The 15621-nt window shown below is 63.5% G+C and overlaps 1 protein-coding gene across 1 annotated transcript; it reads left to right on the plus strand.

Moving 5' to 3' along the window:
* Window positions 1-446: 446 nt before the first annotated feature.
* LOC309584527 (polyunsaturated fatty acid lipoxygenase ALOX15B-like) lies at window positions 447-15411 on the plus strand (the record flags this gene model as incomplete). The annotated part of the gene is made up of 14 exons (XM_082300571.1): window positions 447-482; window positions 1103-1358; window positions 2414-2498; window positions 2855-3085; window positions 5291-5391; window positions 6843-7015; window positions 9219-9362; window positions 10005-10199; window positions 11084-11170; window positions 11740-11909; window positions 13311-13432; window positions 13893-13993; window positions 14299-14469; window positions 15232-15411. The coding sequence occupies 14 exons, from the start codon at window positions 447-449 to the stop codon at window positions 15409-15411; spliced, it is 2052 nt and encodes a 683-aa protein (XP_082156697.1).
* Window positions 15412-15621: the final 210 nt, after the last annotated feature.

Consider the following 15621-nt stretch of genomic DNA (forward strand, 5'->3'; position numbering starts at 1 on the left):
GGGACTGGGAGGGAATTGGGGGGCACTGGGAGGGACTGGGGGGTGCTGGAAGGGAAGTGGGGAGCACTCGGAGGGAACTGGGAGGGAATTGGGGGGCACTGGGAGGGACTGGGAGGGACTGGGAGGGAACTGGGAGGGAACTGGGGGACACTGGGGAGGGACTGGGAGGGACTGGGGGATACTGGGAGAGAACCGAGGAGCACTGGGAGAGACGGGGAAGGGACTGGGAGGCACTGGGAGGGAACTGGGGGCACTGGGAGGGAACTGGGGGCACTGGGAGGGAACTGGGGGCACTGGGAGGGACTGGGAAGGATGAGGGGGGACGGGGGGGGCACTGTGGGTGACACAAGGGGTGGCCCGGGGGGTGACAGGGAGGTGTCCCAGGTGACACGGGTGGCACCCAGGTGGCACAGGTGGCACACACAGGTGACACACAGGTGCCCCAGATGTCCCAGATGTCCCAGATGTCCCAGGTGACACAGGTGACACAGGTGGCACACAGGTGGCACACAGGTGCCCCAGGTGTCCCAGGTGTCCCAGGTGGCACACAGGTGGCACACAGGTGGCACACAGGTGGCACAGGTGACACAGGTGACACAGGTGGCACACAGGTGCCCCAGGTGTCCCAGGTGTCCCAGGTGGCACACACGTGGCACACAGGTGGCACCCAGGTGCCCCAGGTAACACCCAGGTGCCCCAGGTGCCCCAGGTGCCCCAGGTAACACCCAGGTGCCCCAGGTGCCCCAGGTAACACCCAGGTGACACAGGTGCCCCAGGTGCCCCAGGTGCCCCAGGTGGCACACAGGTGACACAGGTGGCACACAGGTGGCACCCAGGTGACACCCAGGTGACACCCAGGTGCCCCAGGTAACACCCAGGTGACACAGGTGGCACACAGGTGACACCCAGGTGACACCCAGGTGACACCCAGGTGCCCCAGGTAACACCCAGGTGACACAGGTGGCACACAGGTGACACCCAGGTGCCCCAGGTAACACCCAGGTGCCCCAGGTGCCCCCCAGGTGCCCCAGGTAACACCCAGGTGCCCCAGGTGACACACAGGTGCCCCAGGTGACACACAGGTGCCCCAGGTGCCCCCTAGGTGACACCGAGCTGTCCCCAGACGCTGTGGGTGGAGGTGACGTCCCCGCGGCCCTTGGGGACGCTCCTGCGGCTGCGGCTGCACAAGGAGCCGCTGCTGTCCCTTGTCCCCGACCGCTGGTTCTGCGCCACCGTCACCGTCACCGGGCCCCACCCTGGGGCCAGCGGCCACAGCGGCCACGGGGCCAGCCCCGCGGCCACCTTCCCGTGTCACCGCTGGCTGGACAGCGGCCACCTGGAGCTGCGGGAGGGGACAGGTACGGGGACACTTGGGGACAGGTCCCCAGTAGCCCTCCTGTGTCCCCACAATGTCCTCCCAATGTCCCCCAAGATCCTCCTGTGTCCCCCCAGTGTCCTCTCTGTCCCCGATGTCCCAAATGTCCCCAATGTCCCCAATGTCCCCCCAATGTCCCCAATCCCCCAATGTCCCCAAGGTCCCAAGATCTCCCAAGGTCCTCCCGTGTCCCCCCAGTGTCCCCAGTGACCAGTGTCCCCAGTGTCCCCAGTCCCACAATGTCCTCAACAGCCCCAAGGTCCCCCAAGGTCCTCCTGTGTCCCCCCAGTGTCCCCAATGTCCCCAAGATCCCCCGAGGTCCTCCTGTGTCCCCCATGTCCTCTCTGTCCCCGATGTCCCAAATGTCCCCAATCCCCCAATGTCCCCCAATGTCCCCAAGGTCCCAAGATCCCCCAATGTCCCCCCAATATCCCCAATGTCCCCGAGGTCCCCCACGGTCTTCCAATGTCCCCAATCCCCCAATGTCCCCCCAATGTCCCCAATCCCCCAATGTCCCCAACGTCCCAAGATCTCCCAAGGTCCTCCCGTGTCCCCCCAGTGTCCCCAGTGTCCAATGTCCCCAGTGTCCCCAGTGTCCCCAATCCCCCAATGTCCTCAACGTCCCCCAAGGTCCCCCAAGGTCCTCCTGTGTCCCCCCAATGTCCTCAATGTCCCCAAGATCCCCAAGATCCCCCAAGGTCCTCCTGTGTCCCCCATGTCCTCTCTGTCCCCGATGTCCCAAATGTCCCCAATCCCCCAATGTCCCCCAATGTCCCCAAGGTCCCAAGATCTCCCAAGGTCCTCCTGTGTCCCCCAATGTCCCCAATGTCCCCCCAATCCCCCAATGTCCCCAATGTCCCCGATGTCCCCCAATGTCCTCCCATGTCCTCCCAGTGTCACCAGTGTCACCAGTGTCCCCAATGTCCCCAATGTCCCCCCAATCCCCCAATGTCCCAAATGTGCCCAAGGTCCCCCAAGGTCCTCCCACGTCCCCCCAGTGTCCCCAATGTCCCCCCAATGTCCCCCCAATGTCCCCAGCCCGGACCCCCCGTGAGGCCGCTCGGGAGCCGCAGCTGCTGCAGCAGCGCCAGGAGGAGCGGAGGGAGCGCAAGGAGGCCTTCCAGTGCGAACTGGGGGAACTGGGAGGGACTGGGAGGGCACTGTGGGGGGAGGGAGGGGACTGGAGGGCACTGGGAGGGACTGGGAGGGACTGGGAGGGCACTGGGGGGGACTTGGAGGGGACTGGGGGGGAATGGAGTGGACTGGGAGGGACTGGGAGGGCACTGGGAGGAACTGGGTGGTCCGTGGTGGTCAGTGCCGGTCACTGGCAATCACTGGTGGGCACCGGCTGGGCACTGGTGATCCCTGGGGCCCCAGTCCCTGGGGCAGTCACTGGTGGTTACTGGGGAGTACTGGGAGGTGACCGGCAGTGGGCGGTCCCTGGTGGTCACTGCTGGTCAGTGGTGTCCCTGTCCCCAGGTGGGCTCCCTACGCCCCGGGGTGGCCGTGGTGCCTGCGGGCGCTGCCCCCGTCCCTGTGCCCGTGGCCGCCCCCGCCCGCGTCCCCAGCGATGACGTCACCGCCGCCCGAGCCCCTGTCGATGACGTCACCGGGGCCGATGACGTCACCGGGGCCACCTCCTGAGCTGTCGCCCACCCTGAGCTTCCCCCTCGCCCACCGCGCCCAGATCGCCGCCCGCGCCGGCGCTGCGTCGGTGACACCGCGGGGACAGCGGGGACCGAGGGGGCATTGAGGGTCATCGGGGGGTGTTGAGGGCTATCAGGGGGCATCAGGGGGCATTGAGGGTCATCAGGGGGTGTTGAGGGCTATCGGGGGCATCAGGGGGCATTGAGGTGCATTGAGGGCCATCAGGGGGCATTGAGGGTCATCAGGGGGTGTTGAGGGCTATCAGGGGGCATCAGGGGGCATTGAGGGTCATCGGGGGGTGTTGAGGGCTATCAGGGGGCATCAGGGGGCATTGAGGGTCATCAGGGGGTGTTGAGGGCTATCAGGGGGCATCAGGGGGCATTGAGGGTCATCGGGGGGTGTTGAGGGCTATCAGGGGGCATCAGGGGACATTGAGGGTCATCGGGGGGTGTTGAGGGGCATTGAGGGTCATTGGGGGCATTGAGGATCATTGGGGGGCATTGAGGGTCATTGAAGGCCATCAGGGGCATTGAGGGTCATCAGGGGTCATCAGGGGCATTGAGGGTCATCGGGGGGCATTGAGGGCCATCAAGGGCCAGCAGGGGTCATTGAGGGTCACTGGGGGTCATTGAGGGTCATTGAGGGCCATCAGGGGGCATCGTGGGGCATTGAGGGGCATTGAGGGTCACTGGGGGGCATTGAGGGTCATCGGGGGTCACTGGGGGGCATTGAGGACCATCAGGGGGCATTGAGGGTCATTGAGGGCCATCAGGGGGCATTGTGGGGCATTGAGGGTCATCAGGGGCCAACAGGGGTCATTGAGGGCCATCAGGGGACATTGAGGGACATTGAGGGACACTGAGAGTCATTGAGGGTCATCAGGGGTCATTGAGGGCCATCAGGGGGCATTGAGGGTCACTGGGGGTCATCGAGGGGCATTGAGGGTCACCAAGGGTCCCTCAGGGTCATCAAAGGTCCCCAAGGGCCATTGAGAGTCATCAAGGGTCATCAAGGGTCACTGAGGGACCCTGAGGGTCATCAAGGGTCCCCAAGGGTCATCGAGGGACCCTGAGGGTCATCAGGGGTCATCAAGGGTCCCCAAGGGCCATCGAGGGTCCTGGCCGGCCCCACCCATCTCCTTGTCCTTGGGTGTCCCCATGTCCCCACCTGTCCGTGTCCCTTCTCCATCCCCACATCCCCCACGGCCCTTCGTGTCCCCACACAGCCCAATGGCCCCCCAGTGTCCCCAGTGTCCCCAATAATGTCCCCAGTGTCCCCAGTAATGTCCCCAATGTCCCTCCAGTGTCCCCAATGTCCCCAGTGTCCCCAGTAACATCCCCAATGTCCCCAATGTCCCCAGTATCCCCCCAATGTCCCCAGTGTCCCCAATAATGTCCCCAATGTCCCCCCGATGTCTCCAGTGTTCCCAGTGTCCCCCCAATGTCCCCAGTGTCCCCAATAATGCCCCCAATGTCCCCAGTGTCCCCAGTAACATCCCCAATGTCCCCAGTATCCCCCAATGTCCCCAGTGTCCCCACTGTGTCCCCAGTAACGTCCCCAACATCCCCAATGTCCCCAGTAACGTCCCCAATGTCCCCCCAGTGTCCCCAGTAACGTCCCCAATGTCCCCCCAGTGTCCCCAGTGTCCCCAGTAACGTCCCCAATGTCCCCAGTAACATCCCCGATGTCCCCAGTATCCCCCCAATATCCCCAGTAATGTCCCCAGTAACGTCCCCAATGTCCCCAAGGTGCCCCCAAGTGTCCCCAGTGTGTCCCCAGTAATGTCCCCAACATCCCCTGTGTCCCCAGTAACGTCCCCAATGTCCCCAGTGTCCCCAGTGTGTCCCCAGTGTCCCCAGTAACGTCCCCAGTAACGTCCCCAGTGTCCCCAGTGTGTCCCCTGTGTCCCCAGTAAGGTCCCAAATGTCCCCCCAGTGTCCCCAGTATCATCCCCAATGTCCCCAATGTCCCCAGTATCCCCTCAATGTCCCCACTAACGTCCCCAGTATCATCCCCGATGTCCCCAGTGCCCCCAGTGTCCCCAGTAACGTCCCCAATGTCCCCAGTAATGTCCCCACTAACATCCCCAGTATCATCCCCAATGTCCCCCCAGTGTCCCCAGTATCATCTCCGATGTCCCCAGTGTCCCCAGTATCCCCTCAATGTCCCCAGTGTCCCCAGTAACGTCCCCAGTATCATCTCCGATGTCCCCAGTGTCCCCCCAGTGTCCCCCCAGTGTCCCCAGTAACGTCCCCAATGTCCCCCCAGCCAGATCCGGATCCGGCTCCGGGGGCTCCGTTCTGGGGGGTCCTGGAGCAGCTTCGGGGACGTCCGGGAGGCCCTCGAGGGTCCCGGGACCCCCATCAGCGGTGGGTGCCCCTCCCCCCCCGGGGGACATCGGGGACACGGGGGGGACCTGGGGGGTCCCAGAATTTGGGGGTTCCCAAGGGGGACACGGGGGGCGCCTGGGGGGTCCCAGAATTTGGGGGTTCCCAAGGGGGACACGGGGGGGACCTGGGGGGTCCCAGAATTTGGGGGTTCCCAAGGGGGGACACGGGGGGGACCTGGGGGGTCCCAGAATTTGGGGGTTCCCAAGGGGGACACGGGGGGGACCTGGGGGGTCCCAGAATTTGGGGGTTCCCAAGGGGGACACGGGGGGGACCTGGGGGGTCCCAGAATTTGGGGGTTCCCAAGGGGGACACGGGGGGGACCTGGGGGGTCCCCAGAATTTGGGGGTTCCCAAGGGGGACACGGGGGGGACCTGGGGGGTCCCAGAATTTGGGGGTTCCCAAGGGGGACACGGGGGGGACCTGGGGGGTCCCCAGAATTTGGGGGTTCCCAAGGGGGGACACGGGGGGGACCTGGGGGGTCCCAGAATTTGGGGGTTCCCAAGGGGGACACGGGGGGGACCTGGGGGGTCCCAGAATTTGGGGGTTCCCAGGGGGACACGGGGGGGACCTGGGGGGTCCCGAGGAGTTTGGGTGGAGCCCAGGGAGATCTCAAGGATTTGGGGGCGGTCCCAGAAGTTTGGGGGGTCCTGGGGGTCCCCAGAGGGATATGGGGGGTGCCTGGAATCCTCAAGGTGTCCCCGAGGTGTCCCCAAGTGCCCCAAGTGTCCCCCAGGTGTCCCCGAGGCGTCCCTGAAGTATCCCCAGGTGTCTCCAGGTGTCCCCCAGGTGCCCCCAAGTGTCCCTGAGGTGTCCCCAGGTGCCCCCCAGGTGCCCCCCAGGTGCCCCCAAGTGTCGCCAAGGTGTCCCCAGGTGTCCCCAGGTGTCCCCAAGTGTCCCCAAGGTGCCCCCCAGGTGCCCCCAGGTGCCCCGAGGTGTCCCCAAGTGCCCCCAGGTGTCCCCAGGTGCCCCCCAGATGTCCCCCAGGTGTCCCCAGGTGCCCCAAGGTGTCCCCAGGTGTCCCCAAGGTGCCCACCAGGTGTCCCCAAGGTGCCCCCCAGGTGCCCCCAGGTGCCCCGAGGTGTCCCCAAGTGCCCCCAGGTGTCCCCAGGTGCCCCCCAGGTGCCCCCAGGTGCCCCCCAGATGTCCCCCAGGTGTCCCCAGGTGCCCCAAGGTGTCCCCAGGTGTCCCCAAGGTGCCCACCAGGTGTCCCCAGATGTCCCCCAGGTGCCCCCAGGTGTCCCCAGGTGCCCCCAGATGTCCCCCAGGTGCCCCCAGGTGTCCCCAGGTGTCCCCAAGTGTCCCCAGGTGCCCCCAAGTGCCCCCCAAGTGCCCCCCAGATGTCCCCCAAGTGCCCCCCAAGTGCCCCCCAAGTGCCCCCCAGGTGTCCCCAGGTGTCCCCAGGTGTCCCCAAGTGTCCCCGTGCCCCCCAGAGTACGTGGTGCAGCACTGGCAGGAGGACGCGTTTTTCGGGGAGCAGTTCCTGAGCGGGGTGAACCCCGTCCTGCTGCGCCGCTGCCCCCGCCTGCCCCCCAACTTCCCCGTCACCCCCCCGATGGTGGCCCCCAGCCTCGGCCCCGGCACCTCCCTGGGCAGGGAGATGGAGGTGAGCGACCCCCGGCACCCCAAAACCCCAAAAAAAACCCCAAAAACCAAAAAAGCCCCCAAAACCCCCCCCAAAAAACACCCAAAACAAAAAAAAAAACAAAAAAAACCCAAAACAACCAAACCAAACCAAACCAAAAAACCCCAACCCCCCTCAAAAAACAAAAAAAAACCCCAAAACCCCAAAAAACCACAAAAAACCCAACCCCCCCCCAAAACCCCCCAAAAAACAAACAAAAAAACCCTAAAACCCAAAAAAACCCCAAAAAACCCCCAAACCCCCCCCAAAAACCCCCAAACCCCCAAAAACTCAAAAAAAAAACCCAAAAACCCCAAGACCACAAAAAAACCCAAAAAAACCCCCGAAACCCCGAAAAACCCCCAAAAAACCCCCAAAACCCCGAAAAACCCCCCAAACCCCCAAATACCCTGAAAACCCCAAAAAAACCCCCAAAACTCCAAAAAACCCCAAAAACCCAAAGGCCACAAAAAACCCCAAAAAACCCCCAAAACCCCGAAAAACCCCAAAACCCCCAAATACCCCGAAAACCCCCAAAAACCCCCAAAACTCAAAAAAACCCCCAAAACCCAAGAAACCCCCCAAAACCCCAGAAACTCCCAAAACCCCCAAAACCCCCCAAAAAACCCCAAAAACAAAAAAAAAACCCCAAAACAACCCCAAACTCCAAAACCCCAAAAAACCCCCAAAAAACAAAAAACAACCAAAAAACCCAAAACCCCCCAAAAAACCCAAAACCCAACCCCCCCCCAAAAAAATTCCCAACCCCCCAAAAAACCCCCCAAAAACCCCAAAACCCCAAAAACCAAAAAAACCCCCCAAATCCCCCAAATAACCCCAAACCCCCCCAAAAAACCAAAAAAAAACCAAAACAAAAAAACCCCAAAAAAACCAAAACAAAAAAACCACCCCAAAACCCAAAAACCCCCAAAACCCCCAAAAACCCCAAAAAACCCCCAAAACCCCAAAAAACTCCAAAAACCCCAAAAATCCCAAATCCGGGAGGGGAACCAGGAAATGGGGGGGGAACCCCAGGATTTGGGGTGTCCCAGAATTTGGGGTGTCCCAGGATTTGGGGGGTCCCGGGTGTTTGGGGGTCCCAAGGGATGATGGGGACCCCAGAATTTTGGGGTAACCTCAGGATTTGGGGGGGGGGGAGGGGGGGATCCCAGGATTTGGGGGCTTTGGGTGGCCACGGGATGTTGGGGACCCCAAAATTTGGGGGGTCGCAGGGGGGTGGCATTGGGGACCCCGGATTTTTGGGGGTGTCTGGGGGGGGTTTCCCGGGGGTTCCCATTTTTGGGGGGCGTTTTGGGGGGGTTTCCCGGGAGTTCCCATTTTTGGGGGTGTCTGGGGGGGTTTCCGGGGGTTCCCATTTTTGGGGGGTGTCTGGGGGGGTTTCCCGGGGGTTCCCATTTTTGGGGGTGTCTGGGGGGAATTCCCATTTTTGGGGGGGCGTTTTGGGGGGGTTTCCCGGGGGTTCCCATTTTTGGGGGGGTGTCTGGGGGGGTTTCCCGGGGGTTCCCATTTTTGGGGGGTGTCTGGGGGGGTTTCCCGAGGGTTCCCATTTTTGGGGGGGCGTTTTGGGGGGGTTTCCCGGGGGGTTCCCATTTTTGGGGGGTGTCTGGGGGGGTTTCCCGAGGGTTCCCATTTTTGGGGGGGCGTTTTGGGGGGGTTTCCCGGGGGTTCCCATTTTTGGGGGGTGTCTGGGGGGGTTTCCCGAGGGTTCCCATTTTTGGGGGGGCGTTTTGGGGGGGTTTCCCGGGGGGTTCCCATTTTTGGGGGGTGTCTGGGGGGGTTTCCCGAGGGTTCCCATTTTTGGGGGGCGTTTTGGGGGGGTTTCCGGGGGTTCCCATTTTTGGGGGGTGTCTGGGGGGAATTCCCATTTTTAGGGGGCGTTTTGGGGGGGGGTTTCCGGGGGTTCCCATTTTTGGGGGGGTGTCTGGGGGGGTTTCCGGGGGTTCCCATTTTTGGGGGGGTGTCTGGGGGGGTTTCCCGGGGGTTCCCATTTTTGGGGGGGTGTCTGGGGGGGTGGGGAGGTTTCCCAGCTCTCCAGGACGGATCTGGGAAGGGGGGGATGGGCAGGGATTTCCCGGTGGTTCCCTTGGGGGTTTTTTTTTTGTGGGTGGGGGGGTCCCCCGGGGGTCTCGCCCTTGCCGGGGGTCTCAGGGGTCTGGGGGCGCAGGGCGGGCGCCTCTTCCTGGCCGATTACGCGCTGCTCGAGGGGCTCCCCACGGGGGCCATCGGGGGGCACCCCCAGTTCGTGGCCGCGCCCCTCTGCCTGCTCTGGCTCAGCCCCCGCGGCCGCCTCCTGCCCGTGGCCATCCAGGTACGGCCCCGGCTGCCCCCAAAATGGCCCCTTCGGGACCCTCCCCGGCCCGTCCGTGTCCCCAAGGGGTCCCCAAGGTGTCCCCAAGGTGTCCCCACATCCGCCATGTCCTCCAGGTGTCCTCCAGGTGTCCCCAGGGTGTCCCCACATCCGCCACGTCCCCAAGGTGTCCCCAAGGTGTTCCCAATCCCTCATGTCCCTGTGGTGTTCCCAAGATGTCCCATGTCCCCCATGTCCCCCGGCTGTCCCCTCTCCACCACCGTCCTGGTGTCTCCATGTCCCTCCACACCCCCATGTCCCCAAGATGTCCCATATGTCCCCCATGTCCCCACTGACCCCTCATGTCCCACACATCCGTCCGTCCGTGTCCCCCTGTCCCCCGCTGACCCCCCATGACCCCACATCCCCCTGGTGTCCCGCTGACCCCCCATGACCCCACAACCCCCTGGTGTCCCCAGGGTGTCCCCAGGGTGTCCCCTCAGTGTCCCCCTGTCCCCCGCTGACCCCCCATGACCCCACATCTCCCTGGTGTCCCCAGGGTGTCCCCAAGGTGTCCCCTGCTGACCCCCCATGACCCCACATCCCCCTGGTGTCCCCAGGGTGTCCCCTCAGTGTCCCCCTGTCCCCCTCTGTCCCCCACAGCTGTCACAGCACCCCGGGCCGGGGTCCCCCATCTTTGTGCCGGGGGGCCAGGGGTGGGCACTGGCCAAGCTGTGGGTGAGGGGTGCCCACTTTGTCCTGCACGAGATGGTCACTCACCTGCTGCACGGCCACTTCCTGGCCGAGGCCTTCGCCGTGGCCACTCAGCACCTGCCGGCCGCCCACCCCGTGCACCAGGTAACCCCGAAATAACCCAGAGGGAGCCCAAAAACTGCACCCCAACCCCAAAAAATGCACCCTGAAATCCCCACCCCAAAACCTGCACCCTGATCCCCAAAACTGCACCTGGGCCCAAAAAACTGCACCTCGACCCCAAAAAATGCACCCCGAAATCCCCACCCCAAAAACTGCACCCTGATCCCCAAAACTGCACCTGGGCCCAAAAAACTGCACCTCGACCCCAAAAAATGCACCCCGAAATCCCCACCCCAAAAACTGCACCCTGGGCCCAAAAAACTGCACCTCGACCCCAAAAAATGCACCCCGAAATCCCCACCCCAAAAACTGCACCCTGACCCCAAAAACTGCACCCTGGACCTCAAAACCTGCACCCCAACCCCAAAAAATGCACCCTGAAATCCCCACCCCAAAACTGCACCCGGAAATCCCCACCCCAAAATCTGCACCTTGGAACCGCACCAAACACCCAAACCAAACCCAAAATACGCACGTCAATGTCCCCGGTGTCCCCAATATTCCCATGGTGTCCCCAATGTCCCCAAGGTGTCCCCAATGTCCCCATGGTGTCCCCATGGTGTCCCCAGTGTCCCCATGTCCCTGATGTCTCCATGGTGTCCCCCTGGTGTCCCCAATGTCCTCGATGTCCTCAATGTCCCTGATGTCTCCATGGTGTCCCCATGGTGTCCCCATGTCCCCAATGTCCCCATGGTGTCCCCGATGTCCTTGATGTCCCCGATGTCCCCATGGTGTCCCTGATGGCTCCATGGTGTCTCCATGGTGTCCCCGATGTCCCCAGTGTCCCCATGGTGTCCCCAATGTCCTCCATGTCCCTGATGTCCCCATGGTGTCCCCAATGTCCCCGATGTCCCCAATGTCCCCAGCTCCTCCTCCCCCACCTGCGCTTCACCTTCCACATCAACATCCTGGCACGGGAGACGCTGCTCAACCCCGGTGGCATCATCGACCAGGTCAGCCGGACACCCCGGGGTCACCTGGTGTCACCCGGACACCTGCACCCCCCCTGGTGTCACCTGGGTCCTTCTGGGGACACCCGGACACCTGGGTCCCCCTCTGGTGTCACCTGGTGCCACCCGGACACCTGGGTCCCACCTCCAGTGTCACCTGGTGCCACCCGGAGACCTGGGTCCCCCCCGGTGTCACCTGGGTCCTTCTGGGGACACCCGGACACCTGGGTCCCACCTCTGCTGTCACCTGGACACACTGGTCCCCCTCAGTGTCACCCAGACATCTGGGTCCTCTTGGGGACACTCCGACAGCTGGGTCCCACCTCTGGGGTCCCTCACACACCTGGTTCCCCCATGGATGTGGGGACCTGGGACTGCAGGGAGGGGACACGGGGGACACTGATGGGTGGCGATGTCCCCAGGCCACCTCGGTGGGGCGGGAGGGGACACTGAGGGGTGGCGATGTCCCCAGGCCACCTCGGTGGGGCGGGAGGGGACACTGAGGGGTGGCGATGTCCCCAGGCCACCTCGGTGGGGCGGGAGGGGACACTGAGGGGTGGCGATGTCCCCAGGCCACCTCGGTAGGGCGGGAGGGGACGCTGGCGCTGGTGGCCCGGGGGACGGCGGCGCTGACGTACCGGGAGCTGTGCGTCCCCGATGACGTGGAGGAGCGCGGGGTCGGGGACATCCCCGGGTACCACTACAGGGACGACGCCCTGGACATCTGGGGGGCCATCGAGAGGTGGGGGACAGCGGGGAGGGGACATCGAGAGGGGGATGGTGGGGACATGGAGATGGGGACGGTGGGGACAATGGGGACATGGAGATGGGAACGATGGGGACGATGGGGACATGGAGATGGGAACGATGGGGACATGGAGATGGGGATGGTGGGGACAATGGGGATGATGGGGATGGTGGGGACAGCAGGATGGGGATGATGGGGACAATGGGGACATGGAGAGGGGATGGTGGGGACAGTGGGATGGGGACAATGGGGACATGGAGATGGCAATGATGGGGACAATGGGATGGGGACGATGGGGACAATGGGGACAATGGGATGGGGATGGTGGGGACAATGGGATGGGACAATGAGGACAATGGGGACAATGGGATGGGGATGATGGGGACAATGGGATGGGACAATGGGGACAATGGGATGAGGACGATGGGGACGATGGGGACAATGGGGACAATGGGGACAATGGGGACAATGGGGACAATGGGATGGGGACGATGGGGACATGGAGAGGGGAATGATGAGGACAATGGGAACGAGGATGAAGAGGATGGGGACAATGGGATGGGGACAAGGGGAACATGGAGATGGGGATGATGGGGACAATGGGATTGGGATGACAGGGACAAGGAGATGGCAATGGTGGGGACAATGGGATGGGACAATGGGGACATGGAGAGGGAAATGATGAGGACGATGGGAACAAGGATGAAGAGGATGGGGACAATGGGATGGGGATGATGGGGACGCTGGGATGGGGATGATGGGATGAACAATGGGGACAATGGGATGGGGACAATGGGGACGATGGGGACAATGGGATGGGGATGACAGGGACATGGAGGTGGCAGTGGTGGGGACAGTGGGATGGGGATGATGGGGACAATGGGATGGGGACGATGGGATGGGGATGACAGGGACATGGAGGTGGCAATGGTGGGGACAATGGGATGGGACAATGGGGACATGAATATGGGAATAGTGGGGACAATGGGAATGGGGATGAAGAGGATGGCGACAAAGGGAATGGGAACAATGGGGACACGGAGAGGAGAATGGTGGAGATGGGGACAACAGGGTGGGGATGAAGAGAACGGGGGACGGGGTTGAGGGGATTGGGGCAACGGGGACATGGAGATGAGAATTATGGGGACAACAGGATGGGACCCTACTGATGGGGACAGCGAGGATGGGGACAAGGACCACAGGAAGGGGACAACAGGAACGGGGCCACGGAGATGGGACATCAGCGGTGATGGGGACAGAGATGACGTTGGGTGGAGGCAGCCAGGCTGGGGACACGGGGACAGGGACCCACGCGGGGACAGGGGGGACGTGGGGGCGGCAGGCGTGGCCCCGTCCCCGTCCCCAAATGTCACCGGTGTCCCCGCGGTGTCCCAGCTACGTGGAGGGGATCGTGGCACTTTTCTACGCCGAGGACAAGGACGTGGCCGAGGACGAGGAGCTGCAGGAGTGGGTGGGAGAGATCTTCACCTACGGTGTCCTGGGCAACGAGAAGACGGGTAGGGGACATGGGGGGGGTGACAGGGACAATCGGGGGGCCACGGTGACATTGCGGTGATGGATGGTGGTCGTGGTTGTGGTCGTGGTCATGGTCAAGACATGGGAGGGTCCCACTGACGCTCATGGCCACGCCCTGGGCTGGTCACGTGCTGGGGGTGGCCTGTGGTGGGTGACATCATTGTGATGGATGACGTCCCCATGGTGGGTGACGTCATTGTGATAGGTGACGCACCCACGGTGGGTGACATCGCCGCGTTGGGTGACACCTCCATGGTGTGTGACGTCACTGTGGTGGGTGACGCCCCCCATTGGGTGACACTCCCCATTGGGTGACACCGCCCATTGGGTGACACTCCCCATTGGGTGACGCCCCCCATTGGGTGACGCCCCCCATTGGGTGACGCCGCCCATTGGGTGACGCCGCCCATTGGGTGACGTCCCCTCTGTCCCCCCGCCCAGGTTTCCCGTCTAAGCTCTGCGGCCGCCCCGAGCTGGTCAAGTTCCTGACCATGATCATCTTCTGCTGCTCCGCCCGGCACGCGGCCGTCAACAGCGGCCAGGTGGCACCCGGGGACATCTGGGGACATCACGGGACACAGGGGGGGGTGGAGACACCTGAACGCATCCATTGGGCTCAGCAGTAGCCACAAACTCCCCTTTGGTGGCCACAGTGGATGTGACAAACACTGGGTGACCCCTGTGGGACTCAGGTGGCCTCTCAGTGGCCACAGTGGTCACGGGGATGTGACAACACCGGAGTGACCCCACTGGGAACTGAGTGACCTCTGTGGCACCCAGGTGACCCTCGGGGAGGTTTTGGGGTCCGGGAACCCCAACTGACCCTTCTGGTGTCCCCCTCCCCCAGTACGACTACGCAGCCTGGATGCCCAACACGCCGGGGACGCTGCAGCGGCCACCGCCAGCCACCGAGGATGAGGCCACCGAGGAGCTGCTGTTGGAGACACTCCCGTCCCCCGAGGCCACCGGAGCCCTCCTGGCCCTGCTGAGCGTGGTCAGCTACGAGGGAGGGGAGCCGGTGAGAGGGGACATCGAGGAGGGGGGACAGGGACACACTGGGGGGTGGGGGGGAAGGACACCCATGGGGACCCCATAACCCCTGTGGGGACCTGGTGAGGGGGGACAGGGATCTTGGGGGGGGTCAGGAGCCCATTGGGGATCTGGGACTTGAGGGGACACCATGACCCTGGTGGGGACAGGGATCTTGGGGGGGTCAGGACCCCATTGGGGATCTGGGACTTGAGGGGACACCACGACCCCAGTGGGGACCGGGACCTTGGGGGGTTCAGGAGCCCATTGGGGATCTGGGACTTGAGGAGACACCACGACCCTGGTGGGGACAGAGACCTTGGGGGGGTCAGGACCCCATTGGGGATCTGAGCCTTGAGGGGACACCACGACCCCAGTGGGGACAGGGACCTTCGGGGGGTGTCAGGAGCCCATTGGGGACCTGGCCTTTGAGGGGACACCATGACCCTGGTGGGGACAGGGATCTTGGGGGGTTCAGGAGCCCATTGGGGATCTGGGACTTGAGGGGACACCACGACCCTGGTGGGGACAGGGACCTTCGGGGGGTTCATGACCCTGATGGTGACCCAGGTTTTGGGGTCTCCTCGATGTCCCCTGATGTCCTCTGATGTTCTCTGATGTCCCCTGTCCTCCCAGCGCCTACTGGGGTCACGCTCCCAGGACCTGCTGGGACACTGGGGGTTCATGACCCCCCTGGTGGCCCCAGTTTTGGGGTCTCCTCGATGTCCCCTGATGTCCCCTGTCCCCCCAGCGCCCACTGGGGTCACGCTCCCAGGACCTGCTGACCGGTCCAGCCCCACGGCGCCTCCTGGACTCGTTCCGGGAGCGCCTGGCCGGGATCTCCCGGCGCATCCAGGACCGGAACGCGGCGCTGGCCCTGCCCTACCCCTACCTGGACCCCGCCTGCGTCCAGGAGAGCATCTCCATCTGAGTGTCCCCAAGGGCCACCGGGGTGTCACCAACGGCCACTGGAGTGTCATCAATGGCCATCAGAGTGTCCCCACCTGCGTCCAGGAGAGCATCTCCATCTGAGTGTCCCCAGCGGCCACTGGGATGTCACCAACAACGTCCAGGGTGGCCCCAACTCCCCTGGACCATCCTCAACCCACCCATGGTGTCCCCAACCCTTCCCATCCCAATT

This window comes from Coloeus monedula (genome assembly GCF_965178545.1).
Source record: "Coloeus monedula genome assembly, chromosome: 40".
NCBI classification, from domain to species: domain Eukaryota; kingdom Metazoa; phylum Chordata; class Aves; order Passeriformes; family Corvidae; genus Coloeus; species Coloeus monedula.